This window comes from Nothoprocta perdicaria, unplaced genomic scaffold (genome assembly GCF_003342845.1).
Source record: "Nothoprocta perdicaria isolate Ctin4 unplaced genomic scaffold, notPer1 scaffold_298, whole genome shotgun sequence".
Classification (NCBI taxonomy): Eukaryota; Metazoa; Chordata; class Aves; order Tinamiformes; family Tinamidae; genus Nothoprocta; species Nothoprocta perdicaria.
The window spans coordinates 534,089-557,805 of record NW_020455530.1 but is presented as its reverse complement, the minus strand read 5'-3'; the positions used below and the strand labels follow the sequence as shown (position 1 = coordinate 557,805).

The following is a 23,717-nucleotide window of genomic DNA, read 5'->3' as shown; positions in this document are numbered from 1 at the left end:
GACAGCTCAGGAGGGTCTAACTGTTTGCACAAAAAAAGACTAACGTCGGAATCACATTGTGAAACCTGACAGCAGTCCGCACATCTGTTATGCATTTAAATTTGAGTGACTCCCAACACTGAAAAAAAAGTATATAAGCTTTTAGTTTATTAGTATATTATTTACTTATTAGTTTCTTTGGCTAATCCATTCATCAAGTATAAGGACAAATTAAAGTTGCCTTTAGAGATGTAGTTGATCTTCCAAAAACTACAAAATGCCAAACTGCTAAAATGAGTTAATAAGCAAACAAGAATCTTTTATATTTAATGTGTCAGATAAATCTTACTCTTATATTCTTAAGTCCCTCTAACTGACATTTATCAGTGCAGCCAGAAGTGTATCACACCCAACTTGAAAAAAAGAGACAGAAAAACAATAATAATAAAAAAACAAGAAAGTTTACAGTACTGACCCAAAGCCAGATGAAAAGAAAAAGAAAAACAAAACAAAATCTTAAGGACACAGATTTATGTCCTAAAGGAGATTAGCAGTGAATAGGAAAGGTAACACATAGTGAAATTACACCTCTCTCCCTATTGAATATCTAATCAGTAGCATTTACCCCTGCTGACATAGATGCTCACCAAAAAAATCCCTCCCCACCACCAAAATAAAAAAAAAATATACAGCAACTACTTTGCATGGAAAAACTTACTTAGGGTATTATAAAGTTGGGATGTTGAAGATCTAGTTTGCTATGCCCTAGGAGAATAAGCTTGTCTTATTTTAAAAGCCCTAGGTCTTAAAAATAACCTAAAGTGATCTTAAGTTAAGGTACAAATGCAGCAGAGTACAATAAAATATTTTATGTCACTAAAATTCCTTGAGGGAGAGCTGAAAGTAGGAAAACAATCAAAAACATGCATTTGGCTCTGTCTCATATTCACTGTGCTTGGCCAGGCAGGTATTTGAGCTTAAAGAATGGATTATTTTTAAAGTAAAATTGAGAATTATTTTTAAAGTAAAATTGAGCATTTATTCTCTGTACGCCCTCTTCTGAACATTAGCTGTGTGAGTTTGCAGTTTAAACTTACAGGGAAAATTCTGAAATAATAATTAGATTTTAAATGATTTACAGGAAAACAAATGTTCCCTAGAGAATGCAATAAACTTTAAGAATTGTTATGCTAGTAACACTAGAATGATGAGTCAAAACTGATTCTGTAAATGCATCTAACTCAGCCACAAGATACACTTAGCCGCCTTTTACACTGCATTGATTTTGATAAAGTTTAAGAGGATTGGTGCATAGATGGCACTAATGACAAATCAAGTTCTTCCATGCACTACAGAGCATATGTTCTTCTCCTCTGCATACTATTGACCAGTGGCGAGCGTATAGGAAGCGCTGCAACCTGAAAGCAAAGTGTCACTTACCAAGTAGTCGTACAATTCTAGGAAAGGGTCTTACCAGGTTTGCCACAATGTAATGGTATCCTTTAACATGCTTTCCCACACTCACAATCTGCAGCAGGGAAATAAGAAAGAAAAGAGAAAAATGGAACATTGATTTCTCTAGAAAGACATTTTACAATCAAACTGTGAGATATAAGATGTCAGTGACACAGTGTTGAGAGCATTTCTTCAATTCGATAGCCATCGTTTTCTGGGTGTTTAATCATGGGAAAAAAAAACTAAAAGGAAAGTGAGTAAAGCAATGAATGGGTAATTCAGCAGGCTGAGTGCCTTCCATATGATTGAAAATGTTACTGCAGCACACCATTTTATCAAGTACAGGAACTACCTATGTGCTATAAATTAAAAAGCAGGAGGTTACACATTAGCTAAAAAGCCTACTTGCTGCTTTGTACCTTTTCATTTCAACTGTGCATGGTATTTATGAATTGAAACAGATTTTCAGCTCTCAGGATCAAAGCCATTGGCCCCTAGGGAGGTCGAGTGCTGAAAGTGCTGTGCCATGCTGGAAAATCCCAGCCCGAGACACATATGAGATGAGGGGGATACCTCTGGCTACTTTGCTTTCCCCCTGGGGCCACAAGCTGCCCTCAAGTGTTTAACCAACAGTAAGAACATATATCTAACACCAAGGAATGCTACAGGTGCCCACTTGTAATGTGCAGCTGCTACTGTCCTGATTTAGCAAGAGGAATATCAAGGGTTGGAAAAAAAAGGAGAAAAAAAAACATTTCTATGCCACCTCTCATGATATATTAGTGTTACTTCAATTTCAAGGATGATTCCTATAATGGAGATYTAATACACTGAAAAATCTAAAATGAGGAGAGAAGATTTTGCTTGTAGGAAGTGGTGTTGGTAATTTTATTTTAAAGTGAAAGCTGCTCTTACTAAAGAATGTTTCAGTAATACCTGCAGCCTGCAGCTTGTATTTAGCATTAGTAAAAGGTCTTTCTTTCAGGCGTTTACAATTCACTTATTTAAAARAAAAAAAAAAAAAAAGTCTCCTCATGCCTGCAGCTCAGATATATGGTCTTGGTCTTTTCTCCTCACATACTGATCTCCACAAAGTATTTATTTGTCCTTRAAATGCATGAAATGCATAAAAAGTAGACAGTCATAAGTTTCCCATGCAATGCAGGTTGCTCTGTAATCAATGGGAAATTTATGGATCTGTCTTCTTTCTTGCTTTGAAAATCTTAGCTCTAGACTTACTGAAGAGTTGGCAACCTCCTGCCTTCATGGAAGGCTTTCCAAGCTCCAAAGGCAGAACAAACATTTATGAAGCCTTGTATCTSCTTGCCTCTGTGCTGCAGATAATAATTAGTATCAAAGTTTAGAGATGTTGATAAGCTGTTGAAAGACTAAATAACTTAACAAAAAACACCTAGGGATCCACTAACTAAATTTGGATTGAATTTTGGAAATGCTTCATTTTGAGCTCTATTTTTGTTCCAGTAGATCAATCTGCTGCTACAGCACAGTGAAAGTTAAAAATACAGGGATTTGGCAGCAGCATCTTGTCTTGTTTTAATTTTCCTATTTTTAAAATAACACAATTAGTAATAATTTTGTGTGTTGTTTTATTCTTCCTGCTTACCAACCTCTATTGTTTTTTGCTTGTACTTGTAATTTGATTTACAAAAAAAAAAAAAAAAGAAAATACATGACCAGCATGTCAGTCCCTCATATAAATGGCTGCTTATTTGAGACCCAGGCAGGTCTCCACAAAAATTAGTGACTAAACCCCATTAATACCATTTTATTGATGGGGACAGGTGAGAAACCACATCTTTTGCTACTGCAGTACATGTGAGAAAGGTATAGCCAAACCATGTTTTCAGATTAAATACAAATATTAAAAATTCCTGCTGGCACAAGGACAGACCAATCAGTTGCTTTCAATGGAGATATGATCCATCTGTGAATGTGGATGTGATGTAAATCTGTACTCCTTCATCAATATGTGACAATGCAATTATACTTTTCCCTATAGACTAGGGAAACTGATAGAGATTTAAAACTTCCATTTTACATAACCACAGCATGGAGTACAAATGGACTGATGTGATTTAAAATATAAGTGATAACTGTGTGAGATCAGATCCTTAGCTCTGGCTAATGCAAGTCACTGCAGCTCCCCTGCAGCTTACTGAAGTTCATGTAGCTTTGGCAATTAATGACCTTAGTGATCTGTTCCCTGGTTTTGTTTAATAACACAAACCGAGCTGATCATCACCATATATTTGTTAGAGAGAAAAGCACATGCTCAACCTGCAACTGTTTAGGTACATGTTCATACATGTTAGGTGCATGTTCATACTTGTCAATCAATCAAAATGAGCAAATACTGCTAACGATTATTAAGAGTTGTTCTATGCTTGTTTCCAGTAATTGCATGTAATGAGAGGAATGTTTTAAACATTCCTCAAAAGGATCTTCAAACTTGTATTTCAACTAAGACTAAWTGGACTCCTGTTTTTGAATCTATACCTGTTTATGATTACTGATCACATAGAATTTACAAACCAGGAATTACTTATTATTTCAAGAAAAAGAAAAAAAGCATTTTAGTGAAGCATCTTTCTATAAGCATCTCATACACTTGCATATCCAAAATATACATGCTGGCATTTTTCTCTGTTGCATACTTAAAGGTGCAGATTATGATCTATAAATAGGATATGAATCCTTCATCCCTAAGGAACCACCTTTCTTTGCCCCTCTACAGTGAGATCATAGYGGCAAAGAATCAAGACCTTTAGATCAAGGAAAGGAGTTCCTGACGACTCCTCAGTCTGGAAATCAAACTGTTCTTTATCCGACAGCACTGACTACAGCCTATAACCAAGATGAAGCCTCAGCTGCACAGCATGGATAATAACAGACATTACCCTGAATGATAAACTAAACGGGATACTGGTGAGGAAGGAATGAATATCATTCCTCTAGGACAGAGCACAGAGGTGAGACAAAAAATCCAGACTGCCTATTTTGGAACGGAAAAGCAGGCCTGAGATTTTGGCAAATAAGTACAAGACATTGTTCCAGAAAGCCTTTTCTTCAGAAATTCTTCAGCAGGGGACACCTTAAAATTCTAGTTATTTTCTTGTGAGCTTCTAAATCCAAAACCAAMGGACTAAAGTAGTCATGGTTCAGAGATAGGAAAAAGAGGCCCATCATTTAATGTCTACATTAGCAAGTAGCCTCTGCAGTAGGGCAGGATTTGTACAGCAAGTGTGGGTGCTCATATCCATAGCAAGCACATGACAGGATTTTGTTTTCCACTAGATCTAGCATGTTCACTTGGAGCTGGAGGTGTGCTCAGGTGTGCTTCTAGGCACATCTTCCTGTTCATCATCCTCCCAGAGGAAAAAAGCACACAACATTTTGAGTTTGGCCTTGATGTGAAGCACAGCACAGTAAGTGCCCAGAATCAGGGGATTTGCTCTCAAAGCACTTTCCTGACTCAAACTAAAAAGCTATGTGGAGGCACTCTTTGTGCCTGAAGACCTGCTCTCTTAACCATGCCCTGAGCATTCATGGGGCCGACAAGATCAAGTGGGACATACTTTCTATTTTTCCAATTCATGTAGTTTTATTGTTTTCCKGGACTCTAGTTCTGACTTCTCCTTAAACACCACACAAGGATATATCACATCTGCCTTCTGTGCCAGTGAGAGTTTAAAATGACCTCAGCCTCCTCATGGAGAGTTGGAAAGGTTAAACTGAATTTGTGACTTGTTTGGGAAAGGAATAGGGTAGCAGAGATTGGGACTGCAGTTTTTTTCTAAATTGACAATACTTAGTACCTAGAATGGGACTTCTTTTATATTCTCATTTGTAAATCCAAAAAAAAATATTAAATAAAATATGCTAAAGAAGAATGAGTAAGAAAATACAGTTTGCTAAAATTATCCTTCACACAAAAGACAACAAGATTCACTGAATGCATTAGTCAGAACTCTCAACATTAGTAAGTGTTTCATTTCAGTAAATGCAGCAGCACAGAAGCAAACAAACTGCCAAAAGGCTGTAAAGTTTGTTTGAGAACCTAGTGCAGAATTTTCTTAACCTTATTGTGTACATGAGTGTTTATAAATATGCAGAAAAATCTTTATGAAAGAGATTTTAAAAACTGGTATTAGGCTCTATTGTAAAAATATTCCCATTTCTGCAGCAGTTTTTGAATGTTCTTCCTCCATTCGTACGAATACATAGAAGAGAGATTGTACCCCGCAATGAACATTCACTATTTTCTTTGTATTCTGAATGAATGCAACAAAGAACAGAAACTTAGAGCCAATATACGTACTCCATTAATAAACTGTTAAATGTATTTATGCAAAAGAAACCAGATAAAACAGTATATTGGGAGATTTTTTTCACTGAATCATAGAACCGTTGATATTTTAATTGTTGGTCTGTTATACTGCAATTAAGTCTGATTTCAGTGTTTACCGTGTTAATCAAAAGTAATTATAATTATGCCGCTGACTTGGAAGTGTGGTAAAAACAGTACTAGTGAGATCTGAATCAAACCTATGTTTTTACATAACGCAACTTTTGGATTTCAGCATCATACAAAACTGCWCTTTATATTAGCTGAACAATATCTTGGCCCAGGAAATTCAGAAACTATCCTCATGTCAAAAAGGAAAAGAGCCACCAGTATCTGCTTTAATCCTCGTATTTTGCCAGAAGTGGCAAGACCACCAATTTTGATGGAGTCATTTCCTGACTTATATCAGCAATATAACAATGGAACAGAGAAACAGGCCACGAGTCAACCTCTATTCTTTACTACTATGAAATGGATATTAAATATAACTCATTTCAGAAGAATACTAAACTTCTGTAGCATGAAATGTCCCTCGTTATAATCTCCAGAATATGGAGGTCAGTACTGCTGGAGTGAAAAGGACTTATTTTCAATTAAATCCCTTCAAAAGGTGATAGCTGTGCATTACCAATGGGATTTTTACAAGGCTTTTCTTCTTTGGTATTGTGTTGCAATCCATTGCCTAAAGAAAAAGAACACATGCAATAAAATCAGGTCTGTGTAATACAATGTAAAAAATGTGGAGATCTCTTAAAGACAGAGATTGAGAATTTAAYTGAATTATTGTGGCAGAAATAGTGATGATACAAACCACAATTGAAATGAGATTTTATACAATGTCTAAAGCAAGAATAAATCTTTTAYAAAGCCATAAAAAAGTCATTGAGAAAAAAGCTTAATTTGAGTGGCTAGTGGTTGGAAAAGGGGACTGTTTTTGGGAAAGGAATGGACTTTTAACAGCCTAAGATCACCAGAGGGCAAGCTAAAGAAATCAACAAAGAAATGTGCTCCTTACAAATAGATGTATTTCTTTCTGCATTGTAAAGGGAAGGCACAGAGCCAGCAAGGGGTCCTCATACATGGCCGAGCAACGGAGAAAGGAGCATCAAGTGCAGTAAAACATCGACACTATCAGCTGGCATTGCCAGTGTGCTGTTTGGAGTAGAAAACACACGGAAAAGTGGCTCAAARACCATCGGTGCATGTTGTCATGACCATCACACTGAGCAGGGCTGGGTGCTTTCTTCTGCTTCTGAAACTGTTTGAATTCAAAGCCTAATCCTCAGAAATGCTCACTCAGCTGCTCACTCAGCAATRGAATGGTTATATTTAGGCTTTTAGGGAAAAAACAGGTGTGGAGCGAGTGGAAAGACGTAAAATGAAGGTCACTTTAAAACTCCCCCAAATCATTTGCATTCATCTTTGGCCTTCCAGTGCTTCCACTGTTCCTTTGATAACAGAAATAGACAATTTCTTGAGTCCAAACTTCATTAGTGGTGTGGTGCAGTGACAAAACGTTTTTGTATTATCGTACAGCATGGYATTATTATTACTGCATGTGAAATCCCAGCTGCTCCACAGAAAATCAGCATTTGCAGAGGAGCCCCTCCTGACTCTCTGCAGGGTAAACATGTCGCTGCGGGTGGTGGTGTCAGTCAGCTCCCTCCAGGAAAAGAGCTACCAATTTACATTCACATTACAATGTCTTCCAGAAGCAACTGTGTAGACCCCAAGCAAAAGCAAAAGAGAGGAAGAGAGAAATGATAAGGAAAGGTCATTTTATGAATCTCCGAAGTCCTCTGGGTTTAAGAAGAGATGCACAGAGAACTGCTACTTTGGTCCTGGGGCAGTGTAAGTCTAGTGACGCTGCTAACAGCCCGAACAGCAAAAACATTTGGCCRACGACTTGCTTCTGTGGTCCTGTATGAGCAGAAGGAAGCCTATGCTTTGTTCAGACAAATCAATGGACTATGCAGGAAAATTGGAAATGCTGAAAGWCTCCAGCAGTCAAGTAAATTCATGCAGCTTCAGGCTCAAGGGGTAAAGAAATCCTAATTATGCAACTAAATTACAAGTAAAAGCAATGCAGATTTCTTGATAAACAYTTCTCTGTGCCACTTTAGTGATTTTTTGCACCCATGTGCTGCTGTGTTGATGAAAAGAAGGACAACAGAGGAGATTATGGAGGATATTTTGTTTAATTCATGTGTGTCTCATTAATTCTACCTTTCTATAAGTAGTAGTTTTGAATTTATTATTATTATTATTATTCTCTTTTTTATGTCAATGATCTAAATATCACTTATAAAGTGCCAAATGTTAGTTTCAGTTAGCAAATACACACTGGAAAATAAGGAGAAAATAAATAATGAATTATTTTTTCTTTAAAAAAAAACAGCTAAATTTACAACTTGATCAATTTGGAGAATTAATATAAATTTCACCAGTCRATCATTGCTTTATCAGGCTTAGCACTACAGTGTCAAATATTACAAGGAGAGCAAGAAGTGAAATATGTCAGCTTTTATATTTTTTCCCTTCACTCACACATTTATTCATGTTCATTTTGCTATTACTAATAAGCAGTCCTGGCAATGACAGCCTGTTCTATCYTACTCATCAGAAAGATTTGGTGTCCAGTCCTAGCTGTCTCTTCCATGGTACTTTTTAACGACATCTCTCAGAACTCTTTAAGCCTGGGGAAGCGGAGGATCAGGATTACTCAAACATATTGAAAACCAGTTAGACAGCTATAAGCAGAGTCTAAGACACTAGGCTTCTTCTTCCTTGCTATGTTTGTTAATAACTATAGCTAGATGTTATTAATTAGACTATGCTGTCTTGTAATTTTACTTTGTCAAGTGATTTTATTTCCCTTGTTTAATTGGTAATATTACTAAATATGATGAACATTTTTTTTATTATTTTGTGTAAATTCAGTTGCTCTAAATTGAACCATTAATTACATGCCAGATGCTGCACAGGAGCAGCTCTTGTGCACCTGTGCAGCATTTCACCTCACAATTGAAATGACTGTGCTGATCCAGGGCATTGCTAGAGCTGAAGGACATGATGCCAGGCTACCTCCGATGGCCCTTGATAGCAAAAGACACTCTGCAAAACTCAGAAGATRCTGCTGCTCATAGTGGGCAGCTTCGAAGGCTGTTGCATGGAGTGCTGCAGCTCTGAACATCATTTTTCTGGAAGAGTTATACATGTTTGTATACACAAGCTATGTATATGTGTGTGTACACAGACACAGAAGCACACACATTTTAAATATTACTGCACATGAAAAAGTCTGTGAAAACAGAAATTAAGAAAAACAGAATTATCCTTAGAAAAGAAGTAAACAAAAAAGTCCTGAGTAAATTCAATTACAGTTAGCCTGTGCTTTTCAGATTACTTCACTGAGCTTTCCATTAAGGTCTAAATAAACATTATGCAGAAGCACAGGCATAGTTAATCTCAAAACCTAATTAAAATCCAGCCAAGAGGATTATCAAAAATGAGTGATAGTAACAGTAGAATCTCTCATTGATGGTTTATGWATACTGTAGGAGATGATGAATTTGTTTCCTATTTACCATTCCTCAATTTCTTCGCCTCAACTGGGAAACACCTCCTGTTCCCAGAACACCCCATAGGYTGATACCTCACTAGATCTCCACTGTGGACTTGGATCCTAGGACAGAACATCTTCAGGAAGCTTCCATGGCATACAAAAAYGGGAGTACTGGCTGATACAACTGAAGACCCTGCTGCCATTCAGAAGGACCTCCATCCTTGAAGTTGTTCAAAGTTCATCTGGTTTKGAGTAGCCTCATCAAAGCTTACCCTACTTTGAGTAAGGAGTGGTCTAGATGACCTCCAGAGCCCTTTTCTAACATCAAATATTATATTATTCTCTGTGTGTAGATTTTATTTCTGTTTGGTGAAATAGATCTGTTCATGTCAGTACTTCACAGTCTAAATTTTAAAACTTGGTTCTAAATCTACCTAAAAATAATCACAGAGCTATAAGGGTCAGACTTAACGTGTACTGCCAATGAGAGTTTTGGCAGAAAAATAAATGGAGCACCATAACAGGCAATATTCAACTTCAACATTTTCTGCTTTTGAAAGATTCCTTTCATAACTTTTTTTTTTTTTTTTGGATATAGATTAACAACAAAAATAAAACTCAAYGAGAGGCCAACAGTTACACAGATATTTGTAGTTAACAAGACTATCCATCATTATCTAAACAATTCTGTTATCACAYTTTTTCTACTTAATTGTAAAATCCATCTGGAACATTGACTTTCCTGTGTATCTTAACACATTTTGAGCACTGCACAAAGTATAAGTAATAGCAGTGAGAACAGTTATGACTGAATAAATGGGAATATACCTCTTTATACTGTTATTAGCAGTAATATTATTCTCTAGTAATAGTATACGCTAATAAAATTAGTGTCTAAAGAGGTAAAAGACCAAATGCTATCATTAAACGAGATTTGACTGAAATCTTTAAAACAAATTTTCTATGTTACTGTCCAAATCTGACCATAATTTCATTATTTTACTATATTTCACTCTTGTTGAAGTTAATAAATAATGAAAGAAGGAAGAAATAATGAAATATGTGACATGTATAYTACAACACTTGAGTTAAATTAAGCCATGTGATTAAATGCAAGTAAATCTTAGAAGAGAGTGATAGGACATTTTTCTTAAATATGTGCAGTGATAGTTTAAGGGAAAAAAAAAATCCCCCCAAAAATGTAGGCATTATTAGCTCTCACTTCTTAGTTTTGCTATATGTGGCTTTATATTGAAATAATTATTATTCGATTGATACAAAATTCATAAAAATCAACCAATGGACAAATATTAATGAAAATAGAAGTTAGTTTTTGTTTTATTTGCTGAGGCTAAAAACTCTAATAAATTTCTCTAATAATATTTTCAAAATAAAAATTTAGTAATTTCTACTCTGGAGGTCTTCAAAACCCGCCTGGATGCCACCCTGTGCCACATGCKGTAGGTGTGCCTGCTTGAGCAGGAAGGTTGGACTAGATGATCTGTAGAGGTCCCTTCCAACCTTAAATATTCTGTGATTCTGTGAATCTGTAACTGAGTAATCTTCAGCAAGATTAAAATAATTATTTTTTATGTATTTATTAGATGCACCCTTTATCCTTAGTTTGACCTGACTTTCCTTCRTTAGTAAATTAGTCACAAATACATACTTTAGAATGCAGGTTGAAAAATGATATGTAAAGACAAGTAAGAAAAGAAGAAAAATCCTCAGTGTAAAGTGAGTAAAACACACAAGGTTGATTCTCATAGTGCCATATGCAAATGATCACTTTTGCCTAGACATTCCCACTGCAAGAAGATATCTCCTCCCAGACCCATCTTAGAAAGAAATATGAAAATAGGTATCATAAGCAGGAAGATATTAAATTCAGCCATATCACTTTATCTGAYGTATTTGCCTAGCATATTTTTGATTACTGAATTGCTAAAGATGCATGAGCACTTTTAGTCAAGAGTTAGAACATGCCTTTTACTATGTGAAAGAAGAGCAACAATTGAGAAAGCTGTCTGCACCTTCAAAATAGYGTTTCATGGATGCTATAAATCTTATCATATACAAACTGAAAAGGTGGAAGGGTCAGGTAACACCTGCTTATTTATTATGCTCCTCTTCTGATATTCTTGCTTATATGAATAGTGCAATGCCATTGGTACCAATGCTCTTTATAGTTTTTCTGAACCATGGCAACAGATGGAAATGAAATCCTTTTATTTTTGGAAAAGAATATATTAAAAAGGGGGTTAATGTAAATGCTTTCATGCATAATGGTTGTCATCTGAATATTAAAAAGATTGGRAACATCTAGCAGAAGGTAAAGTATGTGGTTGGTAAATTCCCATTGTATGAGCTTTCTTTCTAGACTACATAGAATTTTTATGAGGAGACCGGAGTACAAAACTGCAAAGGTGGAAGTCAATGATCTAGATGACAGTAAAAATGAGCAACTCATATGATGATGCTTGCAGTGACTACAGATCTTGATGCTAGCATAAAGAAGGCATTTTCTTTTTTGGGTTGGGGAAAGGCTTAAGATCATGTAAAAACTTCTGCATTTTCACTAACATTAACTGTCAAGTATTGATAATTCTTCAGTTTGTACTAGAGAAAGAATTAGATGGTTGAGAATTTAAAGGTCTTCCTTCTAAGCTGCATGGTATTTCATTGATATTAGTAGAACAGATTCAAGCAAGTAAACAAAAAACAAGTGGGAATCTTGATTTTTATAGTCTCTTTCACAGACTGGGGTAGCAGGATAATGAGGTCTGACATAAAGGAAGAGTTTCACTCAGGTGACTAAAAAGTCACCCTCATCACARCTGTTGCAGGATATTAAAGAAGTAGGGAGCTGTTTCACCATCCTGAGAATAAAACATGAAAATGATTTWAAATTATCCTGTTGTGCTTAGGTTGAAACAGATTCTCAAGAGTGGGTGGAGATCTGCTGACTTACATAAACTGACGACACTGATGAATTGAAGCAATAACTCTTGTGACCCTGCAGAAAATGCTGCCTTTCTCCAGTGATGTATTTGAACAAGACTCTGAGCTTTAGCTGTGCCAACTGGCACTAATACAGAAACTGAGCATTAATTTTCCAGTCACTCCCAAATACTGACAGACTCTACTAGAGACTGTTGTGATGGGGTACATGACCAAAGCAGGAGAACCTGGCTCTACTGAGAAAATCATCATCATCTTATGAGCTTTGGCATAGCCTTGAGAGGTAAGATCTGAACTTTTTTTCCACCAAGAAAGTAGTGAACTATTCAAGGAAATGGGATAATAAATACTTGTGGCTGGGGCAAATACATCTGCAGAAGACACAATACAAATAGAAAATGGTAAGAYTAAAGCTGCACAAGAAGATAAAAAACCAGTAGGTGTTGCTTTTCCCACCTTGGCAKTTGGAAGAAGATAGGACACAGAATGAATCGGGTGAGATACATGGACACCAAACATGGGCCTAGGAGCGGGACATGAGCTCACCCTCTAGACAAGGCTAGTGAAAAGGTTTCCAGTCTTGTCTGCTTGAGGTCCACATCATGAGGAAYATGAATGTGTACATGGGTAGTCATCACTGAGAAGAGAAGAAAACCACAAGCCAGTTTCTCTCCCTTCAGTAGTAGAGACTTAAGGGCAAAGTACTTTGAGTTATGGTCTCATTACTGAAATTTAATTACTTATCCTAAATGTTCTACAGAACATTTACTTGTACATTGCAAAGTATTACAGTATAGTCACAACTTGGGTTCTCAATTAAGGAAGAACTAGGCAGAAAAGAAGTTGAGTTAATTAGAGCCACTGAAGCTGTGTGTGCAGGGAAGAGCTCTCCAGTTTTCAGTCCATTTGCGAAGCCACCATAACCTGCAGCTGCAGGTTATTGAAGCCCCCCGCAGAATCAAAAATAATTTGACTTAGTTGGCATTTTTTAAATGACAGTTATTTTGTATTTTCTACATTGGTACATTCTTGCCTTGCTCCCATTTTTGGCAGATAGTTTTTATCTCTGAACATTTCTGAGAGCTCACCATAAAGCCACACTTGATCTCTACAGGGAGAGTGCTTTTATTTTGGATCCCAAATGAGTAGCTTAGCACAGCATCCCAGGCCTTCTTACAAGTGAGCTGGTTGAGGAAAAGAGGGACCTTCTCACTGATGAGCAAAGACGAGCCTCTTCTGAGGCTCTGATTTTGTCTAATCTGGTGATAATTTCATTCTTTCTTTGAACAGGAGGATAGAGAGGAGTTCTGGGGATGATGAAGGAGAAGAACAGAACTCAAATGATCCAGACAAATTACAGAAACATTCTGAAATATGTAAGTTTTACACTTCAGTGTGAATGCACACTGAAACAAATACAAATCATGGAAGAGTTCATCTCCTGAGTAAAATTCATCCCATTGACAATTAGATGGAATTCAAATGAATCACTTCCTGAAAGCACCTGCATGAGTAGCTCAGATACAGCTATGTTGTAAGTTAGGTCTAGCTCCTACCCTAGACTCTCTTTCCAGTTAAGGGRGAGACAAGCTTCAGTCAGTTTTTGGGGCTTTCCTGCAACCAAACTCAAACAGTCTTCACTATTTGAGAGTAGGCAYTGCAGTTTTATGAACTGTATTGATAATGTTATGTGCCTATTTTAGGTGAGCAAAATCCAGACCTGTATTAATCCAGAGAAAGTCAAAAGCTTATGCCTTGGAGATCAATATTAAATTTGGCTGTTCAGGATCTGAGTAAAAAGTTCAGGTTATTCTGAAAAGAAACTGACTATGCAGATGCCAATCTGAAAAGGGAATGTGTAGCAATTCCTGGAAGCAAATAAAATATTCAGCTAAGATCAGTGTGATCAAAACATGTAATGAATGAGTTCTTTTTGTGTCTCATAAAGATGGCTCTACTTAAGACCTATGGGAATGGAGTGTATTTTTATATTCTACAGTTAACATGTGTTTGGAAAAAAAAAAAACCAACACTTGCCTATATACAGAAYTGAGAGAAAAAATATTTTCCTAAATATATTTTAAAATGACACCAAATGAATGTTCCATACACAGGCTGAACTGCAGGAGGATTTCATTATATGCAATGGAAAGCATATAAAACAAAATTGCTTTCATAATTTAAAAAAAAAATGGCCAAATGGATATATACAGAAATGTAGCCTATCTATTTTTCTCTTGGTAACAGCCATAGAAATAATCCTTATTAAATTAGCTCAGTTAATGCTCAGTTTCCTTCTCCAGACAGTAAAAGAAAAGTTGATGTATGTATTTCTATAAAGTATCATTTTATGTAAYTTGGTATCAAAAATGACATTTTATGTTTCCATGACTTTAACAGCAGATGCATCACGAATGTTTCTGCAATAAAAGTTTTCAAAATTGCTAATACTTCAACAAASAGAAGTTTGATAGTGCCTGGAAGAGGACTTGCTTCCACTAGATGGCATTCATTCCCTGTGGTTCGTTTGCAGCAACTGTAGGTACTGAATGGGGCACTTAAACATAATATATGGCACCATGCAAAAGGCAGATAAAATCCCAAACCCTCACTTATTTTACTATCCCTTAACAAAATGCTCYTTTCAAACCACTATTTTTTTCCAGCATTTAACGAAGAGCTCACACACACTATATGCTGATGCATTCTCCACATCAAATAAGCATTATTTTTCATCCGTTTTGCACAAAATGCAGTACTAGTATCAAAACTAGCTAGTGCAAGCAGGTCAGTTTGGCCCAAGCTTTGTCTTAACATAATAGGAGGCTTCCATTAATAACTGATGGAAAATCTGACCTTCCTTCCCAGTTCAATAGCGTCTTTATTTTATTATTCTTCAGATTCATAAATATTTTCATATGGTAATATAACTCTCAGTTGAAATATGTGCAATAATAATTTTAGAACATTTTATGGCTAGCAATATGTGGTCTGTGCTATTTGGACAATAGAAAGTAATCCTGGACCCAAATAAGCAGATTTTTTTTTCCTCTAAGAGAAAACAGAGCCTTTCCCCATAAAGGTACAGGCTGAGGGTATCTTGCTAATGGAGCATATCTGGGATGCTCTGCTAGCCTGTAAACCCTGAGGGCAGGTTTATCATGCACAGGAGTCTTACAACATGGGGCTATATCTGAGGGCTGGGAGCCTCTGCCCAAGGACCAGACGGACTGGAGTGGYCAGCAGTGCCAACGTGAGGACTGGTACCATGGGAGCATTATCAGTRAATAGTGCAAGTGAACATCAAAATAAAATGAAATAAAGCAAAGAAAAAAACAGGCAATCTCATTTCTATCAAGAAGTCATGCACCACGCTAGCTTTCTTGGAGATTTGGTAATGTGTTTACAGTGACATTAAAAGCAGGTATTACCTGTTCTAAAAGATTCTGAAGCCTCTCTATTTCACAGTCTATTACAAATTTCTTTTCTTGTCTTCGGTCCAGGTCTTCTAAAAGTCGCCTGTAGCTGGCATCATTAAAATTCTCCACACAAATGGCACTGACTTGCCAGCTATTTTGTCCCGCTTTCTCCATAATGGCTTGAAGTATTGAATAACCTAAAAAAAAAGGATACAATAGACATAGTAATGCAATCATTGCATTTTATTGTTCTTAATCAATATGATGTCTCTTAATACTTGCTATTGCAGAAAGAGGAATAAGAGACAGTTTCTTGCCTTACCTGTGTCACCAGCCATGATCAGTGCACACGATTTTAATTAATGAAAATTACAACTGTTCTTATCATATTGCTTGGAAAAATAGTTATCATTATATATAATCCACACATGAATTACAGATATAAACTCCAGTCAACCAGTTGTCTTCCAGATTGATTTTGCTTCTGTCCACAGGAAGCAGAGGTTTCTATACTCAAGTCATTTCTCATGACACAGCAAAAAAAATCTGAGTCAACTCATTCACTACAGATATTTATATCTTAGAAAAATAGTATGTTAGCCCTTCAGATGCTTTACATTTTTTTCAATAACAMTTAATCAAAGCAGCTTTTAATTAGTTTTCTTCACGAATTTTTATCTTTTTCTTTATACAACATTATACAGATACATCAGTATRGATGAACAGAAATTAAAGATAAATAAAAATTATATTAACTTAGTTCAGAGATCCTATACAGTTTTAATTAACATATGCAAAGTAACTAGAAGTCAGATAATGAAGGGCATGAGATGATCCTTCTTCTCCCCATGGTATCTTGATTTATTATTTGTTAACTACCTGAACTTTTTGTTTTATTTTTAAATTAAAGATACCATCTCTTTAAAGCCATCCTGTAATGATATGGAKTTGCATTGGTGGCTCCTTCCTCCATTTAGGAGGATCCCACACTGAGTTGTGATATCTAGCTGTCATGTGCTTGGATATCTCATGGTGGGACAGCAGGTTCGACATGGAAAGCACTCCCCATAAAATGCAAGAGGAACACGTGCAAGTTACATTTCAGGAACTGAAAGTATTTTTGAGTGTGCTGTTGATAACAAATAAAATGGACCTGAAAAAAAAGACCTGAAATAATACAAAACAAAATAAAATAAAACAAAAACCACAAAAGAAGAGGATTTGCCTCCAAAGACATAAAAACAGACGATCATTTCCTTGGAATGCGATGACTAGAGGATACATCAGAAACAAACTCAATTGCAAATAGTTTTTAACTCCGACTAACTATGCAGTCCTTTTATTGTAAACTTAAAATCTGTTTCTCCTTACCATTATGGTACTAAAATGCTCTGAAATGAACATTTTTTTTTTCTCAAATTCAAATGAYGTGTAAAATGAGGATATAAACATTTATAAAGAATATGTAAAATGCATAATATATTTTATCCTATAAATGAGATATTCATTTTATGAAACAGCTTTTTATCATAGGAAATGAACTGAAATACTTGCTGTATAGASTATTAAAACATTTCTGTACTCAGCATACATTTTTAACCTGATGTCTATTATTTATTTTTCAAAGAACCATACAGCTTTCCTGTTAATTGCTGCATAATTATTCTGCCTTTCCTGTTGCTATATTCACTCTCCTTTTTGCCTGCAATTATCTCTGCAAATCATGACTAGATTCTTTCCCAAATATTGTATTTCTTGTTTAATTTCCTATTCATCGCCATATACCAATGTACATTAAAACTACTCTGGTGTTATACATGTTCCTGCTTCATTTACACTGTAACTTTGACTTGATCTTTGCTACAAAGACAGACAACATTTACTTAATTCACCTTCCTGACACAAATTAACATTTTCTTTGATTCTGAATGAATGATGTTTGAAACAGCATTTGACATCTCCTAATTCCTTTCTTATTTAGTTTGGACAGTTTTATTAAGATGTGTTTTGATCAAACCAGGAATCTATCCAGCATAAAGCACGACAAGTATCAGACAGACGTACAGAAAAGCTTTTCTTCTACCTTGGATCAAAGTTTAACTTGATCTAAGTTAAACTAGATGCTAATATTTCATTAGCATCTGCTTTCACACTTCTATACACTTAGGTGTTTCATACTTCTTGCCAGTATGTATTTTTATGTTAAGATGTCTTTCACATATAGTATAATACAGCTAAAATGTAGTCAACTGGATATGGTGCAACATCTCCATCAGAGGAGATCTTCCTTAATGCAGAGTTCAGAATCTCTCCCTATATCCATGYACTCAGTGTGTAGGACCAATATTTAATACCATAGACTGAGAATGGCGGAGCGTAAGTYGAATAATTAAGAGCATTCACAGGTTCAGTTGATATAAAACTCACGACATGCTAAGGAGTATGCACATTTGTCTAAAATAATTGGTTGCAGCTATGAGGAATGAGTTCTACATTGTACTGAAAAGAAAACAGCCCTGAGACTAGCATTAGGTAAATCTGTCAACAGGGAAAGGGAGCAGAGTGGTTYCATTTAAACAAAACTCTCAAACTTCAAAAAGATGTTTGCCCAAGTCAACACAGCAAAGGTGAATCTTAACAGTTGTCATCTAATTTTCAGGCAATTTAATTTTGGATGCAACTTGCCTTTTTATCCTCAGTTACTCTGCTACAGAGAGGAATCACAGACTAGCTATGTAGCAAAGCATTTCTGGAGATCACCTAGTCCAGCTGCCTTTCTCACATAGGATCAGCTCTAGTAGGTTGCTCAGGACCCTATCCAGTTGTGTTTGGTATATCTCCAGGAATGGAGACTCAACAGCCTATTAGGGCAAGATAATGCACTTTGTGGAGATTTCATGATAGGAATACATTCCATCTCATTTATTGTGAAATATTACTTGTTGCATAAAGCAAGCTAAAAATCTTATCAGGTTCAATTGCACCAGCTGAAGTACACAATCCATATGTTTTTTAATTTTCAAAATATGATTTTATTATTTGACTTTAATGAAGAGTTCTGAACTATATGGCAGGGGTGGTCCATATTTTTGCACCATGCAACAATCATTGCACCATGCAATCATGGCTTAGCCACAAGGCTCTGGTATGTGTATTCTATTACTAGTTCACTATATATGTTTTTCCTGGTTATTACTGCAGATTACCTGGTATTAATTGATTAGCATTTCTAGTGTCTGTCATATGTGTAGAACTGCCTAACTCTAACACATTCTTAAACTTGGTAAATGATCATCTCCTGAGTTAGTGCAACTAAGCACCAGCATCCAAAAGAATCCCAGACACAACTTGACCGGTGCTTCRCACTCATTCACCTTTAAAGATTCATCAGAAAATATGGAGTACTGGGCCCCCACATAACTGGTTTAAATCCTGGTGATCTGTCAATGAACTGCTAATTCTTTCAGGATTTTTTTTTTTTTACTAGCAAATCTATGAACAAGACATAATACTGTCTTGTACTGTCTTGTACTGTCTTGTAGCTCAGAGGGTGGTGATCAGCAGCACAGAGTCCAGTTGGAAGGCTGTATTTAGCAGTGTCCTCCAAAGGTCCCCCCTAGAGTCCAGTCCTGTTTAATTTACTCATCAATGACCTGGATGAAGTGACAGAGTGCGGTCTCGGCAAGTTTGCTGATGATACCAAACTGGGAGGAGTAGCTGATAGCCCCGAGGGCTCTGCTGCCATCCAGAGGGACCTGGACAGACTGGACGACTAGGCAGGGAGAAACCTCATGAAGTTCAACAAAGGAAAGTACAGGGTCCTGCACTTGGGGAGGAATAACCCCACACACCAGTACAGGCTGGGGACTGACCTTATGGAGAGCAGCTCTGTAAAAAGGAACCTGGACATCATGGTGGACAACAAGTTAACCATGAGGCGGCAGTGCCCGCATGGCCAAGAAGGCCAACAGGATCCTGGGGTGCATTAAGAAGAGCGTCTCCAGCAGGTCGCGGGARGTGATCRTCCCCCTATACACAGCCTTGGTGAGGCCACATCTGGAGTACTGCGTCCAGTTCTGGGCTCCCCAGGACAAGAGGGATGTGGAGCTGCTGGAGAGAGTCCAGCGCAGGGCTACGAGGATGATCAGGGGCCTGGAACATTTGTCCTGTGAGGAAAGGCTGAGAGAGCTGGGCCTGTTCAGCCTGGAAAAGAGAAGGCTGAGGGRRGACCTGATCAGTGTGTATAAATACCTCAAGGGAGGGAGGGAGGRAGGGAGGAAGATGGGTCAGCCTCTTTTCAGTGGTGCCCAGTGATAGGAGAAGAGGAAACAACCACAAACTGAAGCACCAAAAGTTCCGCAGGAACTTAAGGAAAAAAATTCTTGACAGTGAGGGTGACAGAGCACTGGAACAGGCTGCCAAGAGAGGYTGTAGAGTCTCCATCTCTGGAGATCTTCCAAACCTGCTTGGATACAAATCTGTGCCATGTGCTCTAGGTGACCCTATGTGTGCAGGGGGGTTGGACTAGATGATCTCTAAAGGTCCCTTCCAACCTTAAAGAGTCTATGATTCTATGAATACCCATATAATTGCCTGAAAACATAAAGTCCTTATGAAATGAAAGAATGCTACATGTGAGAATGGATTTTCTTTTTTGTAAGATTGTAAGGTRGAATTTTCCACAAAGTTCATGGAATAAAATGTCTGCCAACATTTTTTTTTGGGGGTCACTGCTCAAATGCAGGTATTATTGGCAACTGTTTAGTGATTAGTAATAGTTATTCCACTTCAATACTATGGAACCAAAACTTGAGGTAGGAGAAGTCTGCAAAGACTTTTTTTTCCATTACAAGATGTAGCAGCTACAGAGACACAATGCCATGTATGTACCTGGCATTCCATTTTTTTTTTAGAGAGAAAATTGATGGTTCTTTAGGAGATTTAGATTTGTCTTCTGAAGGTTAAAGTGTGTACAGCATTTGGATAATTTTGTTATTTAAGAAAATTTATTTAAGAAAATTTATTATTTAAGAAAATTTATTTAATTTTGTTATTTAAGAAAATTTAAGTCAAAAAGTTTAGGATTTCAGGACACTTCCTAAGGCACTGCAACATTGCCAGCTAATCTAAATCATGGTTGGTGTGTGCATGTGCACACACACACACACACACATACACAGAAATACAGCAAGTGGCTGAAATAATGAGCGATCTTTTTGATTTTAAAGTTTAATGATTCCTTTCGTCTTTTTATTTACCTTTTCTTGTACCAGCTAGGCTTTCTGTCTTCAAATTTCATTTCAGCAGTGAATAGCTTAATTTTATTTATTTCCATTTAAATGGAAAGTAAAATCTGATATCTAAATCTCCTTAGTGTGTTCAGAATAAACTAAGGAGATTAGAAGAGCATTTTCCTGACTTATTTTTCTGCTGGATGCACATGATTGACTTTTCCCTTTGTCCCACCCCTTCCCCTTCCTCTGTCAATTTCACTTCTTCTCTTTCCTCTTCTCTGCTCTCCTTATCCTCTTCTTATCCTTATCCTCTTCTCTGCTCTCCTCTCTTCTGTTACAGTTAAAATTCCAAAAGCTTACAGTAACTTTTTCATTATGGAAAACCTTTTTATCCAACACTGCAAGAGCGTGAAATAATTTCAAATAGTTTTGCAAAGAAACTACTATCAAAGTGGCTGCTTTCTCCATATACCAGCAGACTCTGTAACAACTCAAATTTTGGTATGATTGTGCAGGAATTAACTTACTATTAAGATTGCATGATTCAATATTTACTTATTATTACCTTATTTTATTCTGGCTAGCAAACTGGCATTGTAGACTGCCACAGGTGGACAGGTTAATATAAAAAGCACATGCAATATAATTTTGATATGGCCCCAGCAGTAAAAATTATCACTTATTTACATAAATATTGTCCAAAGTTGGATATAATATAGCACATTACTAGAAAACAAATTTATTTCCTTCCTTTCTGGTCCATACAATTTTACAACAGAAAATGACAACCCTCTGAAGACTGGCTCTGTGAGTCTAGATCTCTACAACCAGAAAGACTGAAATATTAGAGCTACTTTATGAAAGCTACTTTATTCTACTGGAATTTGTACTAAGATTTGTGGAAGAAATGCATTTGTTATAAATCCAACACTTGGAAGAATTGGGGAATAAATGATCAAATCATTTGGTATGGATAAGCCAATACACTTGACATTCAGCTGTCCKTAATGTAGATGTCTAAGATATTCATGCTTTGAAATGAGACAGATAACCTATAAAAAAAAAGTCTTTTTTAGTCTTAGATTATCTCAGAGKTGCTTTTCTCTCTCACTCCAACTACAGAAAGAGCCTAGATTATCAGGCTTAGCCAAAACACCTGCTGTTCAGGTAGCCAAGTATGGCTAGGTGAATCCAGATATAGATATTATAGTGACGAAAACCATGTAAGATATATACAGAGTGATATATTCACGCAATGATTATGAACATCCACCCAATGACTATGAGCATCACTGCCCAAATGTGAGTATCTKAGTTATTCTCTTCATGACTGATATTTTATGAGTATATTGTTTTGTTTCAAATTTCTGATCAGTATACAGCTTCCAATTCAGACAAATTGGTAAGATTTAGAAAATCAACTGCAGAACCTTTGACAGAGGMTAACTTGTTCACTTGCCTGATTTTTTTCTGGACTTGGAATGAGCCTGAACATTCAACAGAAAGTTCATACTAAGCAGTCAATTTAGACGACAGACTGAGAGWTAGAACTACTGGAGTTTTCTGTGCTGTTCTCTGTCCTAGTTCACAGAATCATCTCCATCCTTAAAACATAAATTTTATTTAACTCATTCTAGATAGCTATCTTTCTTTGTTCTTAACACCACTAGAGAGGAATCTGTAACTTCCTGGGTAATACATTCCTTGCTTAATTATCCTTATCATTAGAAGATGTTTTCTAAAGTCTAACCTACATGTCCCCTGGCACAATTTAAACCCACTCATTCTTGTCCTCTCTCTAGTAGACCTGGAGAAAAATTTGTTTCCTTCTTCTTTAAAGCAATCTTTTACATAAGAGAAGACTGTCTTATTTCTTTTCTSTGTACTCTTCACATGCTGAAACAATGATTCTTTCAGGTTTCAAGGTTTCCCTTGTGGAATATGTTTTAGTCTGTATTCTGACAATCTTCCTTGTTTTCCTCTGGATATGTTGTAATTGATCCACATTTTTCCTAAACTGCTCAAAATGTGATATAGTTAAAAAAAAATGTACTCCAAAGAATACACAATCCTTTCAGGTTTTTTTCATCTGCAAGTTTAACAAATGTATTCTATATTTCTTCATCCATGTCATTAACAATGATAATGGCAAAAGCTGCAACCAGAATGGATCACTACTCAATACATCCTTATTTCACAGTGAAGCTTGTTTACTTCTTTCTGAGTCTGAATGTGTGGCAAGTATTTTATTTATCATGCAGCAATTTCATCAAGACCAAATTTCGTTAAGTCATTTAACAAAACTTCAGGCTAGCTATGTAAGAAATGATACTAAAAGGAGATAACTATTTTTCAAAGGTTGATAAAATCTGTTACTTTGTAATAAAAGGAAATTTGCTTCATATAGTGTGATTTGTTCTTGAAGGAAAGCATATTTGCATTTACTTAGCTTTCTAAGTTCCATATGCTTTCAAATAGACATATTATAATGTAGGTTGTGAGTTGTCATCCGTACTATCGATKATCAGAATAATTCTACATATACTTTTAAAGATGAGTCTGAAACAAAACTGGGTAACTAGTGGGTCCAGTTTATCCATCTCCACAATAGTTATTTCACTGCACAGAGTTCAAAATGTATGACACCATCCATATGATTYGAGGTAGCACCCTAAGCTTCACAACTGTTTGTTTCACAACCTTGAATAATGTCTTGGGTATATGATACATATCTGAAA

The 23,717-nt window shown here is 36.4% G+C and overlaps 1 protein-coding gene across 6 annotated transcripts in view; it reads right to left on the bottom strand.

Annotated features, from left to right (window-relative positions):
• GRIA4 (glutamate ionotropic receptor AMPA type subunit 4) overlaps positions 1 to 23,717 on the bottom strand; it is a 219,435-nt gene that overhangs the window by 73,019 nt on the left and 122,699 nt on the right. For all 6 annotated transcript variants that reach the window (XM_026041877.1, XM_026041873.1, XM_026041878.1 and 3 more), the window contains exons 4-5: positions 15,758 to 15,942; positions 1,454 to 1,507 (exon numbers count right to left, since the gene is read on the bottom strand). In XM_026041877.1, coding sequence (XP_025897662.1) covers positions 1,454 to 1,507; positions 15,758 to 15,942 — 239 coding nt within the window. The remainder of the gene's footprint in view (positions 1 to 1,453; positions 1,508 to 15,757; positions 15,943 to 23,717) is intronic.